The sequence below is a fragment of the Symphodus melops genome, assembly GCF_947650265.1.
Source record: "Symphodus melops genome assembly, chromosome: 11".
Classification (NCBI taxonomy): domain Eukaryota; kingdom Metazoa; phylum Chordata; class Actinopteri; order Labriformes; family Labridae; genus Symphodus; species Symphodus melops.
This window is the reverse complement of record NC_136701.1, coordinates 3,120,639-3,145,290: the sequence shown is the minus strand read 5'-3', so window position 1 is coordinate 3,145,290 and position 24,652 is coordinate 3,120,639. Positions and strand designations below refer to the sequence as shown.

The 24,652-nt window shown below is 43.2% G+C and overlaps 1 protein-coding gene and 1 long non-coding RNA gene across 2 annotated transcripts in view; both read left to right on the top strand.

Annotated features, from left to right (window-relative positions):
• The window catches only part of LOC306831439, a 34,964-nt gene extending 15,068 nt beyond the window's left edge, over window positions 1-19,896 (top strand). The window contains exons 3-5 of the long non-coding RNA XR_013780084.1: window positions 14,714-14,808; window positions 15,492-15,550; window positions 18,967-19,896. This is a non-coding gene — a long non-coding RNA (uncharacterized lncRNA). The remainder of the gene's footprint in view (window positions 1-14,713; window positions 14,809-15,491; window positions 15,551-18,966) is intronic.
• A 3,663-nt stretch (window positions 19,897-23,559) lies between these two features.
• The window catches only part of med13a (mediator complex subunit 13a), an 84,626-nt gene continuing 83,533 nt past the window's right edge, over window positions 23,560-24,652 (top strand). The window contains exon 1 of the mRNA XM_079356324.1: window positions 23,560-24,263. Within this exon, the coding sequence (XP_079212450.1) occupies window positions 24,198-24,263 (66 nt within the window). The 5' untranslated portion in view covers window positions 23,560-24,197. The remainder of the gene's footprint in view (window positions 24,264-24,652) is intronic.

Genomic DNA, 24,652 nt, shown 5'->3' with positions numbered 1-24,652 from the left:
CTTCCCATCAATGTTTTCCAGCTACTCCTTTGGGGATTCTGAGGCATTCCCAGGCAACACGGGATATATAATCCCTTCATCGAGCTCTGGGTCTACTCTGGGGTCTCTGGGGTCAAAATGATAAATGCAAAAATAAAGGTCAAATGAACGGCTTCCCCTGAGCTGTGCTAAATGATCCTGTTTTCACGTAAAGAGCTGTGATCGTCATCATGTTCCTGACGACCTGCTCCGCCCGCTCATGCGGAAATGTGGACATGTTAAGGCCTCATCGCCACATAATTGCAGGGTGCACCGGGTGAGGATGTCTCTTATAGCAAAAGAGCCCTTAATGCTAAACAATGGGGCCCCTGTGTTTCGTCAGTGGAGGTATGTAATGGCATGTTAGCGGGTGAAGAGAGGAGGGGGCTGGAGCCGGTGATGTCTCCCTCCTTGCCTCTCTCCCCCTCCCTCCCTTTCAGCTGGTTAATATGCATTTCATTAGACGACCTGCTGTTGGGGAGCCGCTCTTTTGGCTCGTTTCTTCCACTCTCAGCGTGACGCCCTCCATGATCGGATGTAATCATTCTCCAAGATGGCAGCAGGTTCAAGCCCACTTTTTTCTCCCCACATTGCATCTATGTGAAGAGAAAGCTGTGGATAATACCTCTCTCCTCACTCCCCTGTCTCTTAACTGAGATGGATGCAGATGAGCTTTTCCGTACCTCTCCCTGCGTGTGTGTGTGTGTGTGTGTGTGTGTGTGTGTGTGTGTGTGTGTAGGAGGCGGTGTGCCTAAAGCAAGAAATGGATCGGTCTGTGTCTTTAGACTGGGCCTGGTGAGGCAGGCGGAGAGTATAATCTGATTTAAAGCATGTCAAGGATTGTGAATAATTTCCTCATTACCTCCACCCCTCCCGTCATTTTCAGGGCATATTTAATTTAACAAGAAGAAGGAGAGTGTGTGTGTGTGTATTTGTGCACGTGTCTTTGTGTGTATGTCACATCTATGAAGAAGTCTGTCTCCTATCTTCCCGCTCGAGGACGAAAGAAATACTCCTTGGATACTCTCTCTCTCTCTCTCTCTCTCTCTCTCTCTCTCTCTCTCTCTCTCTCTATCTCTATCTCTCTCTCTCTCTCTCTCTTTCTCTCTCTCTTTCTTTCTCTGCGACCCCCTGAGAGCTACAGCTGTCACAGTGTCACTTTCCCCATCCATAATTGAGGAGTACGCACTGCACAAAGCCCATGAAACCATGTCAACCACTTCCAGTTGCTCCTGTTAAATAATCAGGCAGAACCAACAGTGCCAGGGGGGAATCTGCCTATGCAGCTGCTCGTGAAATCAGTCCTCAACTCTACCCCTTCTTCTTCTTCTATCTTTTTTTACACTCGCCCATCGACCCAAACACACACACACTGACAGTTTATTCACACTCCACACGCTCAGATCGTGTGCTTGCGCGGGATGTTAGGTAGAGGTGAAGAAAGAGGAGGGGCCAAAGTGTGTTGACCTCAACACGACTCTACAACCATGCAGCTCCGCGTGCTGTTTCAGATGCACTCTGCACAGACGGGCAATTCTTCATCAAATGCATTAGAAATATATATTTCATTACTTTTGTAATAATTTGTTTTTAGGATTAACATAATTTCACAGTCCATTTATTCTCAAAGCTGCAAAACTAACACACAGGGAGAGCTATACATTGATGCTTTTTAATGTGTGAACACCAGATTTAAAAGTGCAGAAGATTTTATTGGTTTTGTCCTCCACCAGTTTATATGTTTTACTCAAGTGCTGTTACATCTCAGATCTCTCTCTCTCTCTCCCTCCAAAATAGATAAACCACTATGTTATAATATACTATTATGTTTTTTAATCACGTATATAAACTCCTTCTAAGATGAACCCTCGCAGCCTCTGATATTATATTTATGTTTTCCATATAATTAAGCTGTACAAAGGGTCCACATTAAGGGAACTAAATCTAAAACTTTAGTCGTAAGTTTAAGTTGTAAAGTTGTTATTTTAGTCTTTCCTAATTGTCACACAAAGCTTCCGTCTAGTGTTACAGTATATAATCTTTGTATTTATGTCTCCAACCTGTATGCACTTGCTGCTGTAACATCACATTTATGTTGCCAGTGAAGTTCATCCATCTGCCTGCACACCTGTTTGCTTCTTCAATAAGAAGGAACACATGGATAAATGTCAGTTTTCAGGGGGAAGTTTAGTTCTCACAAATAAACACAGTCACAGAGCTAACAGCTCTTTTTACATATTCTCTCAGGTATTTTGTAGTAAACAAAGATAGTTAAAGATTATAAGCAAAGTGTGTAAAGTGAGCTTGATTTTGACCTCAATCTGTGACACTTTAACAGTCATCTCTTTGATAAGTGAACAACAGGTTGTTATTAGGAGAATCTTTTCGTTTTGACACCTTCTTCATCCCCTCTCCTCCTCCGCTCTCAGTTCTCATTTCCTCCCCCTCCTCCTCTCGTTTACTCCTGATGGCAGGTTCTCTCTGGCATCTCGTCGCGTCAGCAATCAAAGCAGGCGGAAAGCTCCCAGGAAGGCGTATACGGCGTGCTGTGTAACAGGCGCTGAGCTCCCACCCTCGCACCTGCCTCCCGCCCCTGCCTGAGTCTCTTTATAATTAGGCATCACCACCTTCTCCACTGTACCGCCATGACTCACACAGCCCCCATTAGAATAACCGACCTACTCTGATGATTAGACACACACTGCACTCTCATGGCAAGGTTGCATGTTGGCATACATGTGAACCGTCAACCACTTCAAAACGACAGCATGCATTTAATCCAAACTGAAACGATACAGTCTACGTACAGAAATTGTCCTGTGAGTGTCGACGCTGTGCGATCAAAAGAGCTGTCTAGAAATGTACACCCTCCACATAAAGGTTGAGTATAGTGAAAGATCTGTAATTACTGTGTAGTGAGCAGTAATGGTAACCTCCCACTCTGCTGGCTTTTGACAGCCAGAAAGCTCTCTCAGGGGAGCATCGGTGTCTTTATATAACGTGCCTCTCTAATCCAAGTACTGTCGTAGAGATATACTGTACAGGTCCAGTGAATTAGCAGGGAATAAAACTAGTGCGGGGAGGAGGGGAGATCAGGTGATGAAATATCTACTTCTCACAAAACAATATTTTAAGATGTTACCCAGCTGGTCTCAGAGGAACAGTGTTCAATGTATCCAGGCTGAGACATCTCACATGTTTATTTAAAGCTCACATATGATATAATAACACTGATATGTGTCTCTAGTCTGTCTACAAACCCTTCAATGATGAGAGAAGTCCATCCTCTCCGTCTTCTGCCTGCTCCACTGTTCAGTAAATGTGTGCTGTTGTTTGGAGGCTGTTTGTGAAGTCCCCTCATGACATCACAAAGAGCAGTAGCCCCTCCCCCAGGCGGGTGACACCCCCACAGCCTGGTACAGAAAATGAAATAGGTCTGATTAGTTGTCATGATGGACACACAGTTTATGGGGGTTGGGGGATTTTTGTGAACATTGTGTGTTATCCATAGTTAGGCGCGTATGGCTGACATGATTGGCGCCATGTAACGGTTTGTCAGGAAGCTTAAAACTCGCTTCAGCTCCAGCTGTCAGTTTGTCACTAGGTTGACTGAAAGTAGAGTTGAGACAACATTTTCAGCATGGTGGCTGCATGGCGGCCGCTTCCGGAGCTACCTGCAGAAACAGATCCATTCATCCATTAATATTTACAGTCTATGCATAGGATGAGTCTAAATGTTGAGTCACATTCATAAAAACGAGGAGCTAAAGGTATCCAGACAGGCCGTGTTATTATTATCAGAGGTTTGCTGGAGGAGAAGAAAGGACCGTGGTGCCGTCATTGTGTTTTCCTGTCACTCACAGTCTGAATCTGATGAAAGCATTCAGCTTGAAGGTTTGTTCTCTGTGTGTAACCAAATCTATTCATAGCTGTGTGATGCCCCCAAGCACAGCTTTGTCTGTGTGAGGGACCGACAAAGTGCAAGATGCAAAGTGCCTAAGAAGACCTTGTTTGAAGAGTTTGTTTTGTGTTTTTCAGTTTGGGATTTGGTGACAGAGGAAAGGCTTTCAATAAGCCATCCATTGTCAAGTCTTTTTTAGGAATGTGGTGTTCAATTGATTCAATTAGACAGTGATTTCCTAGAGAGTCCAGCTAAAACCGTCAGCACCTCTGAGTCAGACTCGTTCCATGCAGACTTAAAGATTTGTAGTTTTTTCCAGTAAACACTCAAAGGCAGCTCCTCTCCTCAAACCGGCTGGTTCTCATCCCTCGCTCAAATGAGCCGAACTTTTTGCAAAGATGTTCTTATTTTTATCTGCTAAAAAGAGATGAGTCACTACAGATCTCACGATGTACAATCTGTTTGTTTTAGGTCTATGCCGTGTAATGATGCATCTACGTGTGCAGTGTAATTGGAGCGTATAACCCATGTCATCTGTGTCATGTTCTGGATTTGATCGAAGTAGAGAGAACCTGGTTATTCATACCCCTGTACACATGACAAATCCTACTTTCTGATTACTGCGTCTAATCTGAGTAGGTGCCTGTGACGTAACACATGTTTTTGATGTTCGGCCATGTAGACATGTTTTGCTCCACCTTACATGTTGGAAAAGTGGCGTCCTTTTCACCACAGGCTTGAATACATCAGAATATAAATTTACAATTATGTTCAATTCTTTCATTACCCATGGACAAAACTCAGGAGCTCCAGAAGTAAGAAGCTCTTTTGTTTGTTTTGGTATTACGTCCCTTGGTGGTTGCGTCTGTGCAGGTTCTCAGCAGGTGTCATAAACTGGGCTAAAGCGTTTACACACCACAGTCTGAGTTCTCCAGGTAACAAAATTGGGATTCCCAGGTGATGACGACTCATTCTGGTTTGTAAAATTGTGTGAAGATGTTTACATGCACAAACGCCAAAACAGGACACTTAAAAAAAAGAACCTGATCAAAATCTTCAGAAAAAGTTTAGGCTTCAGTTTACACACAGAAAAAAAAGAAAACTGCATTCTATCAAATTATCTCCTTTTCTCTTTAAGGTGCTGCAGTGTTCATTAAGTGCAGACGCTGGACACTGCAGGGTCTTGGACTCGGAGTGGGAAAATTACAAATTCTAAGACGGTGGATGGATTGGACTGGGTTATGTCTGCACACATTGCCAAAAGATTGATAAGAACATCGTGTTGCCCCTACAAATATGCAGAGATAAAGATGCCTCATTTCTATTTCTTGCTAGGACTATAGGTGCAGGCTGGCCTGTTCAGCAAGAGGCCGACTGGGTGAAATGTGTCATTGTGCGTTTTAGATTGTGTGTTGCATCACACGTTGCGCAGAAGAAGACAAATATATACACAGTGCAGGAACAAATGATCACTTCTCTGTGGTTTCAGGGGAAGCCTCCCTCTATGTCGGTCCACAGCTGAGCGTCCTGTGTGTGCCACGTGTTGGATAAGATGTTACATGCCTGTGGATACAGGGGCTGTCATGGTGATTCCTTCTGCGTCATCTGAATGTGTGTGCACATGAAGATCACTGTGTATATCAGGAGGCTGCTGAGCTCATATGTGAGTGTTATTTAGAGGTCAAGCTGTATATCAGGAGTAAGTACTGCAGAGACATTGCACAACATGATGATAATCCTGCACCAGTGTTTATTCAGACCATGTGGATAATATCTCGATCTCACACAATGACGTCCAGTGCTTATTCTCTCTCTATGTATGTCCTCAGGTAAACATTTCTCATCATAACAAGGCACTTCATGAGATTATTCTGCTCCACACAGGGACCCCTCCTTGCTGAAATGTGTGTCAGGATCGTTCTTAATGACTTCCTTGTGTTTCGACGGCCCACCACTCAGCATGTCCTTGACTCTGTCAGCTGCCGAGATAACACGAGGAGAGTGTGATCCTGTGTGTGTGTGTGTGTGTGTGTGTGTGAGTGTGTGTTTGGAATGTGTTCGCAAAAAAATCCATATAGAGGGTGAATGCATGTTTACTATTCATGTGTATGCTTGTGTTTACGCTGTGTGCAGCAGAGGTGAAAATGAACTGTTTGTCACAGTTGGTGTTGGGTACTGTATGTTCTGATGCAATTTTTTTGCCTTTTTTTGTCACATTTTTTATTTATGTTTTGACAAGGATTGCAAGTGTACATCTTCAACAAATCTCTCTCTCACTAACCTTAAAGCCATACAGCTATGACTGCAAAGATGAAGAAAACGAGAAAACATAACACGCTGTCACATATGCACAAGTCTTTTTTTCTGCAGAAAGCCCAGGTGGGCTGATATGAGAAAGCAGCAGGTTATTATCAGGCAAATTCACCTCAAGAGCATTTGGGAGGGGGGGGGGGGGGGTTGAAAATTATTTCCTGCCAACAACAGATGTTGTGATTCGGTTGAACTACAAGGTAGCAATGGTATAAAGGCAACTACTCTCATTAAACTCTCATTGTATAGCGAAGGACTTCTCTTTTCTTTCTACATCATTTTTGTCACCCCACCTCCCCTCCTGTCAGACAAGGATACACTCCCACCTAGAGGCAACCTCTGTCGTTTAAAAATGAAGCCAGCGCGGAAGTGCAAAATCCTGCAGTTCATTGAGTGTCCTCTTGGGGCTGAAGTCACAGAGAACAGAAATAAACACGTTTACAGCTTGAATCATGAAAACAAATAGGTCTTATTAGCTCATGTCTTGATCGGAACACTCTACGGGGGGGTGAAGGTTTTGATGGCTCATTGGTTTAGATTTTGTGAAGGATAAGAGTTATTCACAGTGAGGCGCGTAGCTGACCTGATTGACAGGTGGGCGATATGTAACGATTTGCCATGAGGCTGAAAACCTGCCTCGTTAGGTTGACTGAATGTTAGGGTGAGACAGCATTTCCATCAAGGAGACAGCATGGACACATCGATGGGACTCCAGCGCCCCCTACAGGAACCGATGGGTGACATCACTTAGGCTTCGTCCAATAATATTTACAGTCTATATCTCCCACAGGTGCAAGTGTGAACAACCAAATAAGATGGATTTCAAGAGGATTTCTTCTGAAATTCTCAAGAAACTTTAGGAGTGCATATGAGTGCTGGAAAGTATTATTTGCATCAGCATGTTTTTCTTTTAACACCTAACATCTGTACCTGTACTTGAGTGACAAATGTGTGCATACCACTGGAGATGTGCAGACAGTGTGGAAACCACATCCCCCCCCCCCCCCCCCTACACAGCACAGGCCCAGGCTCTGCTCTGCAGACATCTTGTGTGTCTCTGGTGAGTAATCAGGTAATTGATCATAGAGACAGGTAATTATTCGTGTGCCAAGCTTACTGGCAAATGAAAAGTCCGGCAAAAAAGCATGGCGCTCATCCAACACAGCCTGGAGGTAGAGGACAAGGGAGAAGTAAAAAAGGAGGCTCTGGGTGGATATATGGCTAAAAGAAAAGAGTTTAAATCATTTTTAGTCTTGAGGTATTATGAAGGGTTTTGTTCCAGATGTTCTTAACCATATCCTCAGAAATATGAGATTAAATGAGAGACTCCTTCCTGTAAAAACAATTCAGTGTCACAAAGGTTAAGCGAGACCCTCTTCAGCTGTTAGAGGACAAGCTTGAAATCATGACTGCAGATATGCAGTAATGAGGACATTTCAGTGTTCATGTCGTGTGTTTTACTCAGTCCTGCACTTTGTGGATTGTAATAGGTGAGCTGCTGTTGGCGTGACAAAGTCCTAAGAGGCAGAATTTGACTTGGCCTTGCCTACATCTGTGATCGAAATTGCTTTCTTCATTGGTGTCATTTAGGTTTGTTCTGGAGCAGTGAGTAAACCAATCTCCTTACATACACCCCTGTCTGCACTTTGCCTTGATTTATGTAGAGGGAATAACCCAGTCGAACTTCAGGCTCATTTGTCACCTGTCATTAAGATGTACTGGTAAGGTGTTTTCCTGTTACAAACAGCCCCCCTCTGGTGTGCTTCTGCTGCTCCTGAAAAGAGGAGAAAAAAAGAGGAAGAGGAGGGTTTTTTTTGTCTTTCCAGCTGTTTGTAGCTCACACAAAAGAGAAGGCTGTTTTGTATTGTACAGCTTGTCTGCTTTAACTCATCACACGTATACGCACTACTGAGAAGTTTTAGAAATTTCAGGAGGACAGCCCCTAAAATATTCTTCATCTGGTTGTTTACACATGCACCTCCCACGAGATCCGAGGCTGTCGGATTTGATCTTTCCACATCTCAGCATGATGTCAAAGGAGGAAGAAGGACTTTTTTTTTTGTTATTCATAAAATGGGAAATTTAATTGTCCACTCTGTTATTGAACAAGCTATACGCACATAGGCTGAAACACACACATGCTCAAACCTTGATCCTATGAACATGCACTGATGTTGTCAGAGTGAGGGGGCTGCCCTTGGCGAGCACCGCTGAGCTGGTGGGGGTTTGGTGCCTTGTTCAAGGGCACCCCGGCAGTGCTCTGGAAGCTACCAGACCAATTTCAGGGACTTGAATCAGCCAAAACCAAGTCCCTACTGACTGAGGTGCCCCATAACAGCTTTGAGAGTATCGTGAATTACATGTCAACACACATTGGAGGATCTTGTTTCCCTCGAGGCGATCACTCACTGTCATCCTGTCATCATTTGCAAGTGAGCATGCAATGTCTGTTTCTGCCTCCCCCCCCTCCCCCTCCCTCTTCTTCCCCGTGCACCCCTCCACCACGTGCAGAAGTGGTTGCGCTCTTGTGGGCTGAAACTCCCACTGGAGACAGACACTTATTTGGCTTCAGGATAGAGCGAGATGTGTGCTGAATTGAAATGCTAAGTCTAGCATGAAACTCTGGGGCCATGAGAGACTAATCAGTTGTTGAAAGGCAAATAAATAAATAAAAGCACATTACAAATCTAAAGCTTGAGTTGTAAAACACAGGCAAGAGCACAAGCCTTTTTCCCTCCCTTTGTTTCAGGCGAGGGTGATGAAGGGAGGAACACTGAGGAACATTCGCCCCTCAGAGGTGAGGGAGCTGGGAGGAGGGCTGAGTTGGCCGAATGGATGAGGTTAAAAGAGAGCACAGTTGCTGATTTGTCATTAACTATGTATTCCTCTCAGCAGAAATCCTTCTAAACGCACACTCCCTGAGCCGACATTCAGTTGGTATCCTCCAAGCTGCTCGGGGGGAGGAAATAGAGACTGACACACAAAGAGCTAAGACTCACAGACAGGAAGAAAAAAAAAAGAGATAAAAAGACATGAGGATATGTTTGACAGGACAAAGGCAGGAGAGGCTGTCTGGCTAGCTTTAATCTAACGTACAAGTGTTTAATATTCAGCAAGCAAACAATGACAAACATGCTGAAATATGAATGGAAGCATTGTTCGCCAAATTCAGCTTCAGATCTCCTCGATTGTTCCTTCCAATGAAAACAAAACTGAAGCTATTCTGCACCGGGAGTGAAATAACTGGAGCATGTGTGACAGCTAAGATTACACACAGCTAACACTCATTAATATCCGAGCCTAATTATAGCAGTCGTGATTGAACTTGTGGGCTCAACAGTCTATTTCCAGAGAGGCTCTCAGTGTGCGTTCATCTACCTGTTCACACTGAGCTCAGAGGTGTTACTACACTGTGAAACAAAGGTATTTCTTAGCGCGCATATTCAGCTTTTAAAGACACACAGACGTGTTTAAACTCACACTCTGCAGATTTAGGGTTCATCCTTCACACTTGCACAGTCCGGGTCGCTGCAATACATTTCTTGTTTTTAAACATATCAAACAAATGAAGGTCTCCACCGGCAGCAGCTTCAGGAGACAGAAAACTACAAAACATGTCATCTTTAAAGTAGAAGGCTTCTTGGACTTGTGTTTTGTTGAGATATCTCTTTTGCTTTGTTCTTTTTGGGCTGCGCCGTGGTGGACTGTTGCATCACAGCAAGAAGGTTCATGGTTCAAATCCCCTCTCTGTGTGGCGTTTGCATGCTCTCCCGGTGCATGTAGGTACTCTGGCTTCCTCCCACAGTCCAGAGACATGCAAATTAAGCTAATTGGTGACTCTGAATTGTCCGTAGGTGCATATGTGAGTGTGGCTGATTGACTGTTGACCAGCCTCTGCCCAATGACAGCTGGGATCAGCTCCAGTGCCCCGTGACTCAGAAAGGGAAAAAGCATTTTAAATAATGGATGGATCTCTTGTACCTCTCTCTCCCAGGGGTGTGTCCAAGGGGATGTCACTGGCCCCTTTCAGCCACCTCGTGTTGGACCTAAAATCCTGATTTGCTATTTGCCTCACCAGAGACACGACTTTTGTAAAAAAAAAAAAATAATAATAAAAAAAAAATTGCAGTGTTGCAACACTCTGATAGTCGCTGTCTTTGCAATTCAATGCAGCATATTTGCTTCATTTTTTTATTATTATTTTTTTTTTAAATTTAAGTTTCAGATGTTTTATTTAAAAACACAATACAATATCCACTCTCTCAAATCCACTGCACGGCCCGATCACTGCTGCTGTTTACCACACTAACTTTCTCTCTCTGTGAGGTGCATGTGTAAACGGGAAGATTTTAGAAGCAGTCCTCCTGAAGTTATCTAGCCTTTTTTTAAAAGCATCTTTTTAAAAAAGTCTAAAGGCACACTTAGATGTAGCATATTAGCCCCAAAGATTAAGTTACAGCCTGTCATATTGAGTAGGTCCCAAACTCTCTGACCTTTTCGTAAGTTTTACCAAACAACATGTTTAAATAGAATTCAGGTCAAAAACATACACAAGGGAAGTAGGCCTAAAGAAAGCTGAATTAAGTGCTGCTCACTTCCAGTCTGGTTTAACACAAACTCTTGGCTTTTCTCTGCTGATCTTCCAAAAAGAAAAAGTGAAGAGTTACTCATGAGCTCAGAGCAGTCAGACCTCTCAGACTCTCAGCTGGGGCTCAACATGATGAACACAGGTTGTGGGCGTTCAGTTTCTCTGGCCTCCTGCTGTGACTGATGGTGGACCAAACATGAAAATTGCCTCACAGGCTCAGTGGGAACTACTTTCCCCCTTCTTTTTGGTCTGATCCCACAGCGTGTGACGTTAAACCCAAATTGTAGAGGCTGGCAGGGAATCATGGGAGTGATCTTCTCTGCTTCTCTACACCCCCACCCCAATGAAAATGACCTCCGATTTGACCAACCTACCCAAGGAAGAGAATATGTTTCTGACCATGTATCTGACTGTAATTTAATGGCGTATTTATGACAGCAGCACAAACAGTGACAGTGCGGCAGCTTTCAGGAGAAGTTACCGCTTTCTTATGCAGCGGTCTTTGATGTGACATTTGGTGTTTCATGGACAAAATAACAATTTAGTGTCTTTCATGGCGACTCTATCATGGCAGCCGCCACAAAAGACGTGTCCCTTTACAACTATAAAATTACAGTTTTCTTTGTTATAAAATTCTACCTATTATACCTTCAAAAGGTCCACAGAGTTACAGAGGATTGGTCAATATCCACCCCTGTTCATCCCACAGTGAGGCAGTCTCTGACAAGTCACACGCATCAAAAAAGAAAGCTGTTTGTGTGTGTGTATGTGCGTGTGTGTGTGTGTGTGTGTGTGTGTGTGTGTGTGTGATCGAGTGGATATAGGTGCCAAGAGTACAATAAAAGCTTTTAATATGTCCTCAGACTGCATGAACACGGAGACTCTGTGGCGGTCAGATGTTTATCTCTGATCAATAGGAGCACAAAGAGATTACAGCAAAGTCTTATCAGCTGCCATCTATTATAGCAAGGCTCACGTAAATATACTGATGTTGTCTGTGCTACCTGTTGAAACTGACTGCTGAGACGCTCAGAGCTGCAGTGATGATGACGATGATGAAGTGAACTCAGCCAGCTGTGCCCTTCTAAAGACTTTTTAGAAGCGCTATCGTGAAGTACTTGAACATGTGAGGGCACGTCTGATTTGCAAACCAAATACCCTCATCCAAACGCTCTCCTTTAGTCGAGTGTATTAAAGAACCATTTGACACTTAACGATTACACTTTCAGCTATGCATACTGGCTTTTTGAAGCTGTCATAAACTGCAGATAAACTGACAGATTTGCCTTTTTTTATTCTGTAAGGCTTGAATTTCCCTTTTGGGTATCAATAATGTAAAATCTTATCTTATCTCATTTAATCTTATTTTGTCTTTCAACATGGAAGGAAGTGACTAAGATTCTCTCACACTTGGCAAATTGGTGTTCTGACATGAGGGCGCCTTAGAAGGAAATTGTCCAACAGGACGCTCTAAATTCAGACTTTTCCAACACCTCGTCCATGCAGGATCTATCAAGTTTTCCCACACCTTGACAGAACAATCTAATTCATTCCTTAAAACAAGAATGCAAAGGCACTCATTTCCTGACACCAGGCATCAAAGACAACACATCCCAACCCTCCGACCTTCTGTCTAATAAATCCCTTATAGTGCAGGAAATGCTGCAAGCCGATCGCACACATCACAGCGTGCCAACAATATTGCCCGTCAGAACAGACATTGTGCACAGTAGATGTAAGACACAGATGCAGACATGCATAATGCATGAGTGTTGAGCAAGTGTTCACAGTGTGAAGTGAGTGTGCTATGTTGAGAGTATTTATGGCATATTGCAGCATGATTAATGACTCGGAGCACATATATCTGCATGTACATGGATGCAAACAGGCCTCTGAACACGCAGGCACACGCACACAGAGTGAACAATCCTCTTGCAGTATAGACAGATGTCGTCTCGGCAGCTGATATTGTGTATCAAACTACCTGCTTGGCTTGCACGGAGCGAGTGAAGACAGTATTATTGCATGCATTAATAGAAATGTACACTCCAGTCGTCACCAGGCTGTCAGTTCTGTTCAGTGTTAGTAATAACGAGTCATTAGCGTGTGTGGTTCTGTACATCCACAACAGATTTAGTGTACAGTGTGTATTGATCAGTGAGCAGAGGAGGAAACTGTATCCATCAGTATTCTCTGTAGGGAGGAGGATGTTTACAGAGGCCTTGGCTGCTGCTCTTGGTAAACTTATTGACCAGTAATCAGTATGTTCAAATAAACCCTGCTCATGAATATTGACTGACAGCCCATAAAATGTTGATGAGTGTGCTGCGCTCGATCCTTCGCAGGGTGTTTTTGTTTATTTCCCTACGGATGGATGCATGGAAGGTTTATTCACATGAGCGCTACAGTCTTTTGAAAATTAGGGTCAGTGGGAGGAAAAATAAGAAACACAAATATAAAACTGCTATCTTCTGTTTTTGAAGTTATTTTCATGAGCAACAGAATTTGGAAACACTTTGTATACAATCTTCCATTTTCATCTTATCCATAATTTAACGGTTCATCTGTTTATGTTCATTGCACTTTTATACACAGTAAAAACAATAAATGATTTAAAATTTAGGAGTGATAAAAAGAAAATGTATACATTCTTAAAAAAGTTTATCTAATTTTCCTGAAAATATTTCTGGCTGAAATGCACAAGTGTCTTTTTTTCCATTTATAATTTTTCAGGTTGTTTTTTGTGAAAATAAAATAAAAGTATATCTTTAAGGATTTGGAATCGTTGGAATGGAATAGTTCTAAATGACTTCTTACCTGACATTTTTCATGCAAATGTATTAATGCAGTTATATGAACGCAGGTGAAATGATGAGAGGTGCTGCTTTGGGGGGCCCCTGACCAGTTTTGGGGCCCCTTAAGGCTCACAAACTTAAACTAAAGCAGTGGCCCAACATGTGCAACGATTTTAAAGAGAGTAGGAAACCTCGCTAAGTTTGCCCCATCTGACAGCGTTCACTCTTGTTGCCCTGTTGCTGTGAAAACCAACAATTGTCAATGACATTCAACAAAGAAGCATGAAGTGGAATTATCCGTCTTTACTGTCTTTCGCAGAGAGGACCCCCCAAGGACCCTCCAGAATCGCCTCTGCAAACGATTAAGACTTTGACTTGACCATAAGAAGGGCTTTAAGTCTTTCCATTAAACATGTTCCCCTCCATTCATCACATTCTTAATCTATACAATAAATAATCTGGATTTTACCACACCTGTTTCTCCGCCTTGGGCGTCAATCTTGAACTCACACTTTGACATTTTTACGAGCCTGAAATTGAATTGGGACTCGGACCTGATGAGTTAAACGACTGTTGTTGTGTCTCACATGTTTTGTTTGTTATACATGCATCTTGATCACATCCATCAGTCACAGTGATACTTTAATGCACACATTTCTGCATGTGCTGCACTTTTTCCAGCATGATCATCTAATGTAATGAGCTCAGTGCAGGACGCTGAGGGGGCAGGCTGAGGGGAGGGGTTTAGGGTGCTGATGTGTGACGGTGGCGGTGCTGATGGGGCAATGAAATGTTATCATGACAAGCAGAGGCCTATGGGTGGTGTAAACAGACCACTATATCAATCAGCTTCCTCCATCCCACACACACTCTCCTATTAAACAATTAGGAGCTGTGGCTGCTCTAATTGGAAACATGGCTGCACACGGGCCTTACCGCATCAACAGCCCTTCTCTTGACCTTCTCCTCTCAGCATGCCCTTGAGTTGAACTCAAACACCCCCATAGCTCTCTGTCTCACTGCCCCCTCCCGCTCCTTCTCTCTATCTCTCCTTCTGTCTGCCTGTGTCTCTCTCTGCTTCTGTTTCTGATCTAATTGCAGCAGTCCATATGGGTGGCAGGGAAACTGCAGCGTCTGCAAACCTGATGTGTTTCCTGTGGCTGCCGTGTCCTTTACTACTGCACAAGCTGCCAACTGTAAGGATTTAACATAGCATGCACTATCTTTGTGTAACTGATACTGGGCGAAGCCTCTTGCATATGCTTTTTTTTATTTTTATAAAAAGAGATGTAAAGTGGCTTGAGAGGATGATAAATGACAAATAATACATGGCCTTTGTGCAGGATATCGGATGCTTGTGGGTTTTTTGGCCTAATAGTGTTTTACTTCTGTATGCCATTCAATAGACTGCCACGACTTTTAGAAACATGCTGCTTTCATGGAAGTAGCCTTTTACACAAGTCTTTATTTCATGATTTGGAAGCAAGAAACCCTTATAACAATCCTGCATGTTCTGGAGACCTTACTCAACAAATTGTATGCCTGCATTGTTACACCTTGGGAAAGCTGTCTTCTAGGATGCGGCTCGTCCCTCTATATGTCACTGGAAAGAAAATGACAAAGCACCGTGTCACAGAGGAATGCCAGGCATGTTGCATCCAGTCACCCAGGTCAGCCTCCTGACAGTGAGGCCAGTTTTATGCTTCTGCTGACTGCTGCTTTTGATGGTGTAATAGTGACAATGATCTCATTCTCTCTCTCTCTCTCTCTCTCTCTCTCTCTCTCTCTCTCTCTCTCTCTCTCTCTCTCTCTCTCTCTCTCTCTCTCTCTCTCTCTCTCTCTCTCTCTCTCTCTCTCTCTCTCTCTCTCTCTCTCTTAGCTGGGTCTCAAGGAGCTCAGCCTTCCTTCCAAGCGCCTGGCAGTCAGGAGGGAGAGAAGGTGGGGGTGCACATTTCATTAGCCTTCAATTCATATTGAATTTATTAATCCCATGCTGCTTCTGCCGGGTGGAAGGCTGCTTAGGAAGGAGGAGGAAATATCTTTGATACAGACACCTTTTTTTCCCCCTCCATCTGCTTGCAATGTGTGAGCAAAAGTGTATGAAAGAGAGGAGGGAGGGAGGAAGGCGGGAAGGCAGAGGGAGAATAACAACGACAGCCTAACAACAAGGGCTTGTGAAAAAGACTGCAGCAGGAAAAAGTGTGTCAGATCATTTACCAGCGGGGATGCACGACTTCATCTTTTTTAAGGCAGCAGCCCTGCAGGAAAAAGGCTCTTGTCTAGTCAGCAGTGCAACAAAAGGCACACAGCTACGGCTTTATTTGTGCTCCTGGAATGTTCCTGAACGCACCAGGGCAGCACCCAGCACCCGAACAACTCACCCCACAGCTCCATTAAGGGCGGGAACATGGCAGCCAGACCTCACCCCAGACCTCACCCACAGATAGAGAAGCAAAGCATTGTTGCAACAACCAAGCTGACAAGCACTTCACACTATTTAACCAGAGAAGTGATTCAACAAAGAGCCGCTCTCTGCCTAACTGCCCCTGAATAACACTGTTTGACGTCGTTCTGAAGAGACTCATGTTGTAGCTCTCTGCTCCTGTTACAAAGCAGGCTGCAGAGTTTGGATTTGAGCAGGTGTCAGCTGACAAAGAGCTGAAGTTTATCCATTCCCTGTGTACAGACAAGCAAACACATTATTCTTTCATGCTGCAACAACTCGTTGACCTGCAAAACAAGCACGACACTGTGGCTTTTTTTCTCTCCTTCTTGTGGTTCACATTCTGCTCTGCCTGACCTCACACTCGGTGAGTCTCTTACACACTCTGCCCGGCTGCTCAGATGGGGGCTGGCGGCACGGAGCCAGCCTCTCTGCATGCTCAGCACTATGCAGCCCTCTCAGGCTAATGACCAGGGGCTGCTCCCACTCTGTTACACCAAGAACTCTCAATTTGGCTTCTCAGTGTGTCTGTAGGTGGGAGGGGCTGGGAGGTTCCCATTCGGGTTGAGACTGCTTTTACAGCGGCATGAGACTAGCTTATAGTGTGACTCAGAGGTTGTAGATACTGTTTTTTTTTTCAACTGTGCACCTAAAACCTGCCAGTAAGCCCCAAAACATGATTGGTGAATATAAGACCGTCCCAGAAACACCTTCCATACCTGTAGACATCTGGTTCAAACTACCAACCGTTCATAAAGATTTAAAATTTAGGTAGGTATAGGTAGGCTTTATTGTCAAATATGCTCCATGTCAAACATACAGCACAGATCAAATTGCAATCCCCTCAACCCGCAGTGCAAACCTGCAGTGCATAAAAAAGAGCACTAAAGAATAACAATAAACATGACAAATTTAGATAAAAGCAATAAAAAAAAAATAGCAATACTATAAAACAAATTCTTAGCAGCAAAACTTAGCTAAAGACATTTGGGACAACAAATAACGAACGACAGACAATCAACAGACAAGACAAGTTAGATATATACTCCCTCCCTTTTTAGAGCCCTGTGATTGACTGGTGAACAGTCCGGAGTGTATCCTAACGGGAGAAAGCAGCATAGATAATGGATGGATGGAAGATATTTTTGGGCCATTTTGCCTCTATTGGACATGACATGCATCAAAGGGCCGAGGTCGGATTCAAGCACACGGCTGACTATCATCTCTGTACATGGCGTGTGAGACATAGCCCACGTGCCGTCCCAATTTAAAGAGCATTTCCTGCCTGATTACTGAAAAAAAAAGGAAAAAGCGGACTTTTATTTGTATTCATTATCTCTTTATTGTTGTTGATTACAAAAGTGCTATTTAAAGAAACGGAGGATATGAACCATGATGTGGTCAATAATGCACTTTTTAACGTGAGCTATATTTATATTCTGGCTGTGCGGTTCTTTAAACATAATGTTATTTGAATTTAGACGCAATCTGGCATCTCAAGTGGCTCGGATTCAAGATTTTAATAACTTTGCAGTCAGGGCCAAGTACCACCACCAGAGTAAAAGGATGGAATAAGTGCTTCTCATTAAATTCAAAAGCTCTCCTTAATTCATCTTTGCAGGTTTGTTGATGCTTTGAATAAAAAGGTCATGTTGTGATTTGTTTGCGAGTGTTAGAGGGCAGCGAGGTGCATATCTGTGTTCGATTTAACAAGACGGCAGAGAGAAGGGCTGCTTTATTTGCACATGGCACGCTTGTTGACCCTCTTCATAACTATTCCTGCTCTGCAGAGGCCAACAATGGGACATTAGCACTTAGCCTCTGTAAACACACGCTACGCTGTTGAACTCTGGACCTCGGAGTCGTGTTCTTAACTGCTGGATGTCTCAGCTCTGTCTGCTGGTGGAGGAGAGAACATTTCCTGTCCTTGTGGTCAATTTTATTGATTTACAGAAAGCTCTTTCACATGATTCTCATGATCCTTCAGCAGCAGCGCCGCTCATCCTGTCTCCTGCCCTGTGTCTGCAGTCATAGGACAAACACAGCACACACACATTGTTATCAATTCATGTGAACAGTCAGGAATCAGGAGGTGACCGTGCTACATTGATTGTTGGACTAATGTCTGAAATATGAGTTGAAATGTGTCTGGATGACAGTAATGGTCTTTTTTCACGTATTTATCAGAGATAAACAGTCAGTAAATAATTGAAAACGCAGCATCAAGACTCTTCATAAAAAAACAAGAGAATAAAACAAGGATTGCTGGGCTCGACCTCAGAGAGAGAGTGAGGAGCTCAGATATTCGAGGGGAGCTCGGACTAGAGCTGCTACTCCTTCGCATCAAAAGGAACCACTTGAGGTGGTTCAGGCGTCTGATTAGGAGGCCTCCTGGACGCCTCCCGTTGGAGGTTTTCAGGGCACACCCAATTGGAACGAGACCCCTTCCAGTTGGATTTTATGAAGAGATAGGAGTTATTCGCAGTAAGGCATGTAGCTGACATGATTGACAGTGCGGCGTCACGGTTCGTCAGGAGGCTTTAAACCCATCTCAGGTCCAGCTGTCAACCTGTCAGGAGGTTGATTGAAAGTTAGGATGAGTCAGCATTTCCAGCATGGAGACCACCATCGAAGGGACTCCAGCGCCCCCTGTAGTTACTCAGGCTTCGTCCATTAATATTCACAGTCGGTGGTTACGATATGATACATTAGATCGACCATTCTATATGATACGATGCGATTTAGTCCAATACAATGAGCTGTGATGATGATTCAACATGGTGACTCCGACTCTCTGTCCAATGCGTCTTGGTTTTGCTGTCTTTTCTGACCAAAGTAACTAATCAAATTCAGCACATAGTCTCTCTTTCTCCGGCGTAGCCAAAGATTTATTATTCACTTTCTCTTGCAGGATTTAGTCACACAACAGTGAGACGGGGCCCTCCGGCACACGCTCCCACGGCACAGAATGGCAGGGACCACAGAGCACGTCAAAATGTCAGAAGAGCAGTTGGCCAACTTCAAACTATCTTACACTCTCATTTCCCCTGTATTCTTGAGTAGTGCTGCTGGGAGAGAATATATATGACAGACTGTCTCTGTTGGACTTAGATAAGAGGGAGCGGGAGATAAGTGAGAGAAAACCATCACCAGATATGATAGCAATCTGGATTTCACATTAGTTACCCTGCTATGACAACTGTGCTCATCGGCTGTGCTATTAGATGTGTGTATGTTTTTTTTTTTTTCTGTTAAACAATCCTATACAGATGGTATCGCACCACAATTGTTTTTTCCCATCAAGGAGAGTGATGATAAAGCGTGGGAAGCACACTCAGTCATTCCTATGGGGAGATTTAAGGTTGAGAAAGCTGCTCTCTCCACTGGGATCAGATGAAAGACAAAAAAAGTCGCAGGGCCGGGGAGACTGCGCAACACAAGCACAGAACTCTTGTTGCAAATTGTTTTGGTAATGACTTTAAAGTGCTTGCATAATTAAAACATCTTTGCAGGATCTGGAATATTTCTCTTGTTTATCATGTGAGGGACTGATGCTGTCTTGGCTTGGATGAAAATGTGATCCACATGATGAAGGAATGATTATGGTGCCTTCAAGGTGTCGCGAGGTGATCTGGCACTAAAGTCCCTGACGCCCAGCCACCACCATCAGACTGAGTCCTTCCACAACCACCGCTGTACGCTAAGCCCCCACCATTAGACTTTGTCATCCCAGCCCCCGCCTCTCCTCATTCATGCACGGCCTGCTCCGACCTCTACCTCAGCAGCAAGTAAGTGCAGACAACAAGAACGTGAGGAATATAAAGGAGAAATCCCTCCTGTATTTTATCCCATATGCTCTTTTTGCAAATTTTTCAAATAATGATTAACTGATGTTTGTAAAGAATCCTCTAAAAATACTGAACATAATGATGCCTTCACATGTCGCTCTTTAATACAGCGTAATCACTTTCCAGGCTGCCACACCTTCATGACTCGATCAGTGTTGAGCTTTGTTTGAGTAGCTGCCAGTTGTTTTTGGCCCCCGGGGGCCTCCTGTCAACGCCACCTTTACGGCCTAAATTTCCCAGCTCTTACTTTCAGTATTTCAAACAGGAAATAAGAAAAGCTACAACAGGATACAATAAAACACAGCAACACACAGCACAATGAGATATATTACTGTGCAATTCAGTGAGTCTGTACAGAACAATATGACACAGCACATTAGCATCAGATCAGGTTCAGGTTTCTGTATCCACAGGATATCATTCCATACTGCCATCATACCATACTATACAACATGGTAAAAGATGATAGAACACCAAACAATACCACTCCATTAGGGCCAGCTGTTGGAAGAGTTGGAAGAGTTGGTTGTCTCTCAATGGAAAGGTTGGGGGTTCTATTCCCAGCTCCTGCAGCAATGTGTCCGATGTGTCCTTGGGAAAGACACTTAATCCCAAATTGCTCCGCCTACTTTGTCAGTGTCCTCTGCAAAGCATGTGTGTGACTGCATTAGTTACTTCTGATGGACTCTTTACACGGCAGCCTCTGCCGGCACTGTGTGAATGTGTCGGTGTGACCTGCGGGGTAAAAGAGCTTTGAGTTGTCGGAAGACTAGAAAAGTGCTTTCCATTCCACGCTGCCACGCCATACTTCATGTGATGATACAATATGATGAGATAGGACACAACACAGTGTATCATAAAACCATACATGAAAGCCTTTAGGTTTGGACCGAGATGAAAAACATTTTGTTAAGATATTATGCATCCATCTTGGTTTAAGCAGTTTGAGGACTTATTTGGAAGGAAATGCTGACTGCATCTACCCAAACATGCAGATAACATCCTGACGATTATCGTCCTCTTCTCCACGCTTCAGGAACAGGCTGGTTTGTCTCGTTGCTGCTCGTTCCTCATCCTCAACATGTAAACAAATACAAGCATGGTGAAGTTATATCACAAAATAATAATCTAACTAGGTCCAAGTTTAAAACACTTTATTCAACAATAAAAAACTGTTTTAACGCCGAGATGGAAACTTAACTTTGTTGAATAATGAATTTGAATTTCTGTAGGTTAATTTGTTATTTCCCACATGGGCGGCTGTGGCTCAGTTGGTCATCTCTCAACAAGAAGGTGGGGGGTTCGATCCCCAGCTCCTGCAGCAACATGTCTGATGTGTCGCTGTGCAAGGCACTTAACCCCAAGTTGCTCCCACTGCTTCATCAGTGGTGTATGAATATGTATGTAAACTGAACAGCTCCTTTATTGCACATTTTGTGTTTCTTATATTTGTACATTTTAAAATTGTACATTATATATTGTAATTGCTTGATACGTTATTATTTAAGTTGTTGCTTTCTGTCCTGTTTTGCACCAAGACACCTTGAATGTGTAAATGTACTTGGCAATAAAAAAGAAACGTTTCTTATTCTGAATGAATTAGTTACTACTGATGGACTCTTTACTCAGCAGCCTGTGCCATCACTGTCTGTGTGAATGTGTCAGTGTGACCTGTGGGGTAAAAGAGCTTTGAGTGGTCAGAAGACTAGAAAAGGACTCAACAAGTTCAAGTCCATTTAGCATTTAATGTTTTGCAAATGTGCTATCAGCAGTAGTCTTAGTCTATAGGGACTTAAATTGGGAGCTGGAGGGTTCGCTGGTTCATGTCCCTGTGCGGATGAAAGAATGGTTCCTGGAGAGGTGCCAGATCACTTACAGAGTATTTCCATGGCGCCTATGAGCAAAACAACGGACCCCCAACAGCTCTAGCATGCTCCCTGAGCAGCAGCCCCGCTCTTACAATTCTCCACTAATGCATGTCCAGTGGTGTAGTGATGCCCGAAGAAGTGGGTATACTGTATTCTTATTTTCCCCCCAAATGTTTTTTATGTGTCGAACTGAGAATGAGTGACCTTGTTATAAACAGTGACATGTATATACTACTACTGCATATTTAGTTAGTGCTTCAAGCTAATTAGAGAGAGAGAGAAGGGAGGATCATCCCTTCACCATCCTTGGATTTTTTTTTTTTCAAGATTCAACTGAATATTGAGAATGAATCCAAGGTGTGAATCAGAGGGGGTGTAGATGTGAGTATACCCCATGTGGACTGTGGACACGAGTATACCCCATGTGGTCTGTAATAGTTAGTATAATCTGTAAACCCTGCACTACACTGTGCATGTCCACAGGTCCTGTGTGTGTCAAAGGAACATCTTTCAATATCAGCCTGTGTAAACCTTAATTTTCCCTTTAGGATGAATGAAGGTTGTTTAAGGTTTTATTTATGTGTTCTTACTGCCAGATTTTGAAGCACACTGGCACATCCTTTTTCATTTTATAAATTATTTTAAGGATGATACTCTGTAAGTGTTCTCAGCATGTTCTCTTAATGTAACTCCTCCTTTTATTTTCCACTCTGTCATGGTTTCCCCTTCCCTTTTAAATGCTTTCAATTCGTGTTTGATTTAAATGCTCTCTTATCTCACTTGAGCCACACGCTGTGAAAATGAGGTCAAGCGATTGAATTTGATTGAAACAAACAAAACAAAGGGCGAATCAATGCGTCTTTGGATGCATTTTTCTTTTCACTTAGTGCAAGTGCAGCATCACATGCGCTAGGTGGTGCACTGTGTTAGTGAGCGAGTTTGTGAGGTTTGATCATTGGTAACAAAAATCTGTTGCTCAGCAGCGCCACTTGCGCTGGCCTGGCGGCAATACCTATCAGTCTTGTGTTATTACAGCCCTCATGACCACGACAGAGTCAAGACAACCACGGTACAACACGAAACACCGGGACGGGACTTTCAAAATAAAACCGAGACGATCATAGCTCGCAGCTGAATATTTTGGGGATTTAAAAAAAAAATACTTAAAAAAAGGAAAAAACGTAATTTGATAACCAAAATGCCTGCAAATGTTGGTGTTTCAAAAATTAAAGAATACAATCCTGTCATCCCAGCACTCATCTGTCACCAATAACTCAGGAAGATCAAGATGCTTTATTACTGTGTTTATCCTCACACACAAACTATGTGTGTAAGGTTGCTGTGTTTGTTAGATTGTTATTATGTTGTACAGGGTCTTTCATTTCCTGGAAGACGCTTTATCAACACAACTAAAAATAGTGTTCTTATAAAACCTTTGAATGTAAAGTCCAGGCTGCAGAACACATGAAGACATTGTGTGCAGTTTATTGTTTTAATTACAAACTCCATTCACAAAATGCTTTCTTAAAACATTACTCGTGCAGTTTTCTCTGCATGAACAAAGTTTTAAGAGCTTTATTTAAATCTATTTTGTGGAAGATGGTGTATTTTGTTGTTGTTGGTCGTATCGTATTCATCCCTTAATTACTCATTAACTCTGGATCAGCTGCTGCAGGTTTTCACCCCCTGTGTAGTTGCAGGTCACTGGAGTTTATCCGGTGTTGTCTTAAATGTCTGATCATATGTTGGCTTTTAATTTGCCGGAAGTGTTGCCTTGTTTTGTGATTCGCGTCGCCGTGTCTTCGCTCAGCTTGACGCAGCTTTTGACCACGAATGAGCCAATAGGCTGTGGAAGGCAGAGTTGTCCCTGTGGCCGCCATTAAAGAAAGGAATCCATGAATTCAAATGGAAACCAACAGGAACCGAGGCTGAGAAAATGATCGAATCGGTGGTTCAAATATAGCCCGATGGCACATTTGGAGAGTTTTTACACGGGATGCGTTTCGCTTTTAGACTGATTTTTGCGATGGAGGAGTAACACAGGACGGGCTTTTTATTTTTTATTTTTTTTTTAAAGCAAGAGACCGTTTTAGGGGCTAAGGGGGAGGGGGGAGAGTTGCTTCTTTGCTCTCCTTTTCTTTTTCTTTTTTTTTTTGTTGTTGTTTATGCACATTTGTTGTAAAGCTTTTTGTCCGCTGCTGTGTGCTTTTTATTTGTCTCAATGTCTCCACAGAGAGACTCTCTCTCTCGGGAGGTTGTTGAATGAACTCTCCTGTAGCCAAATGTTGCAAAAAAATCTTTCTGGTTTGATTTGAGACCTGCACATCTTTTTTTTTTTTTTTCTTTATTTTGGAAACATTGTTCTTTATTTCCCCCGGGGACGTGAAATGATGGAGAGTTGGACATATCAGTGAAGAAGAAGAAGGATGAGTTCTTGTTATGTACCAAACGGGGCCAGCTTGGAGGATTGCCATTCCAATCTATTCTGTCTGGTAAGAGATTTAAAACTAAAAGGAAAGCAGCCATTTTTAACTAGCTGAAGCTAAGCTAACGTTAGCCTCACACAGGCATCACTTGATAGGAGCTTAGCTAGGCTTACGGCCCTGTCGAGCTGACATCACTGCAGGACAACAAGCTCCCTTTACTTCGCTGTTATGACCTCGCTCCTCAGCTTTTTTACACCTTGTCACCTACTTATAACACGCTCTCTCTTTCTCTTTTCATGTGCCTTCTGCACATTTCCCTTTCCCACCAAACAAACACTCAAGGTTAAGCTTCATTTTAATGCACTTCTCTGCAACACAACGCCTGTTTGCACGAAATACATGTTGTGCATTTTGCTGCCAAAAAAAAACCAAGTAAAGAAAAAAAAAGAGAAAGC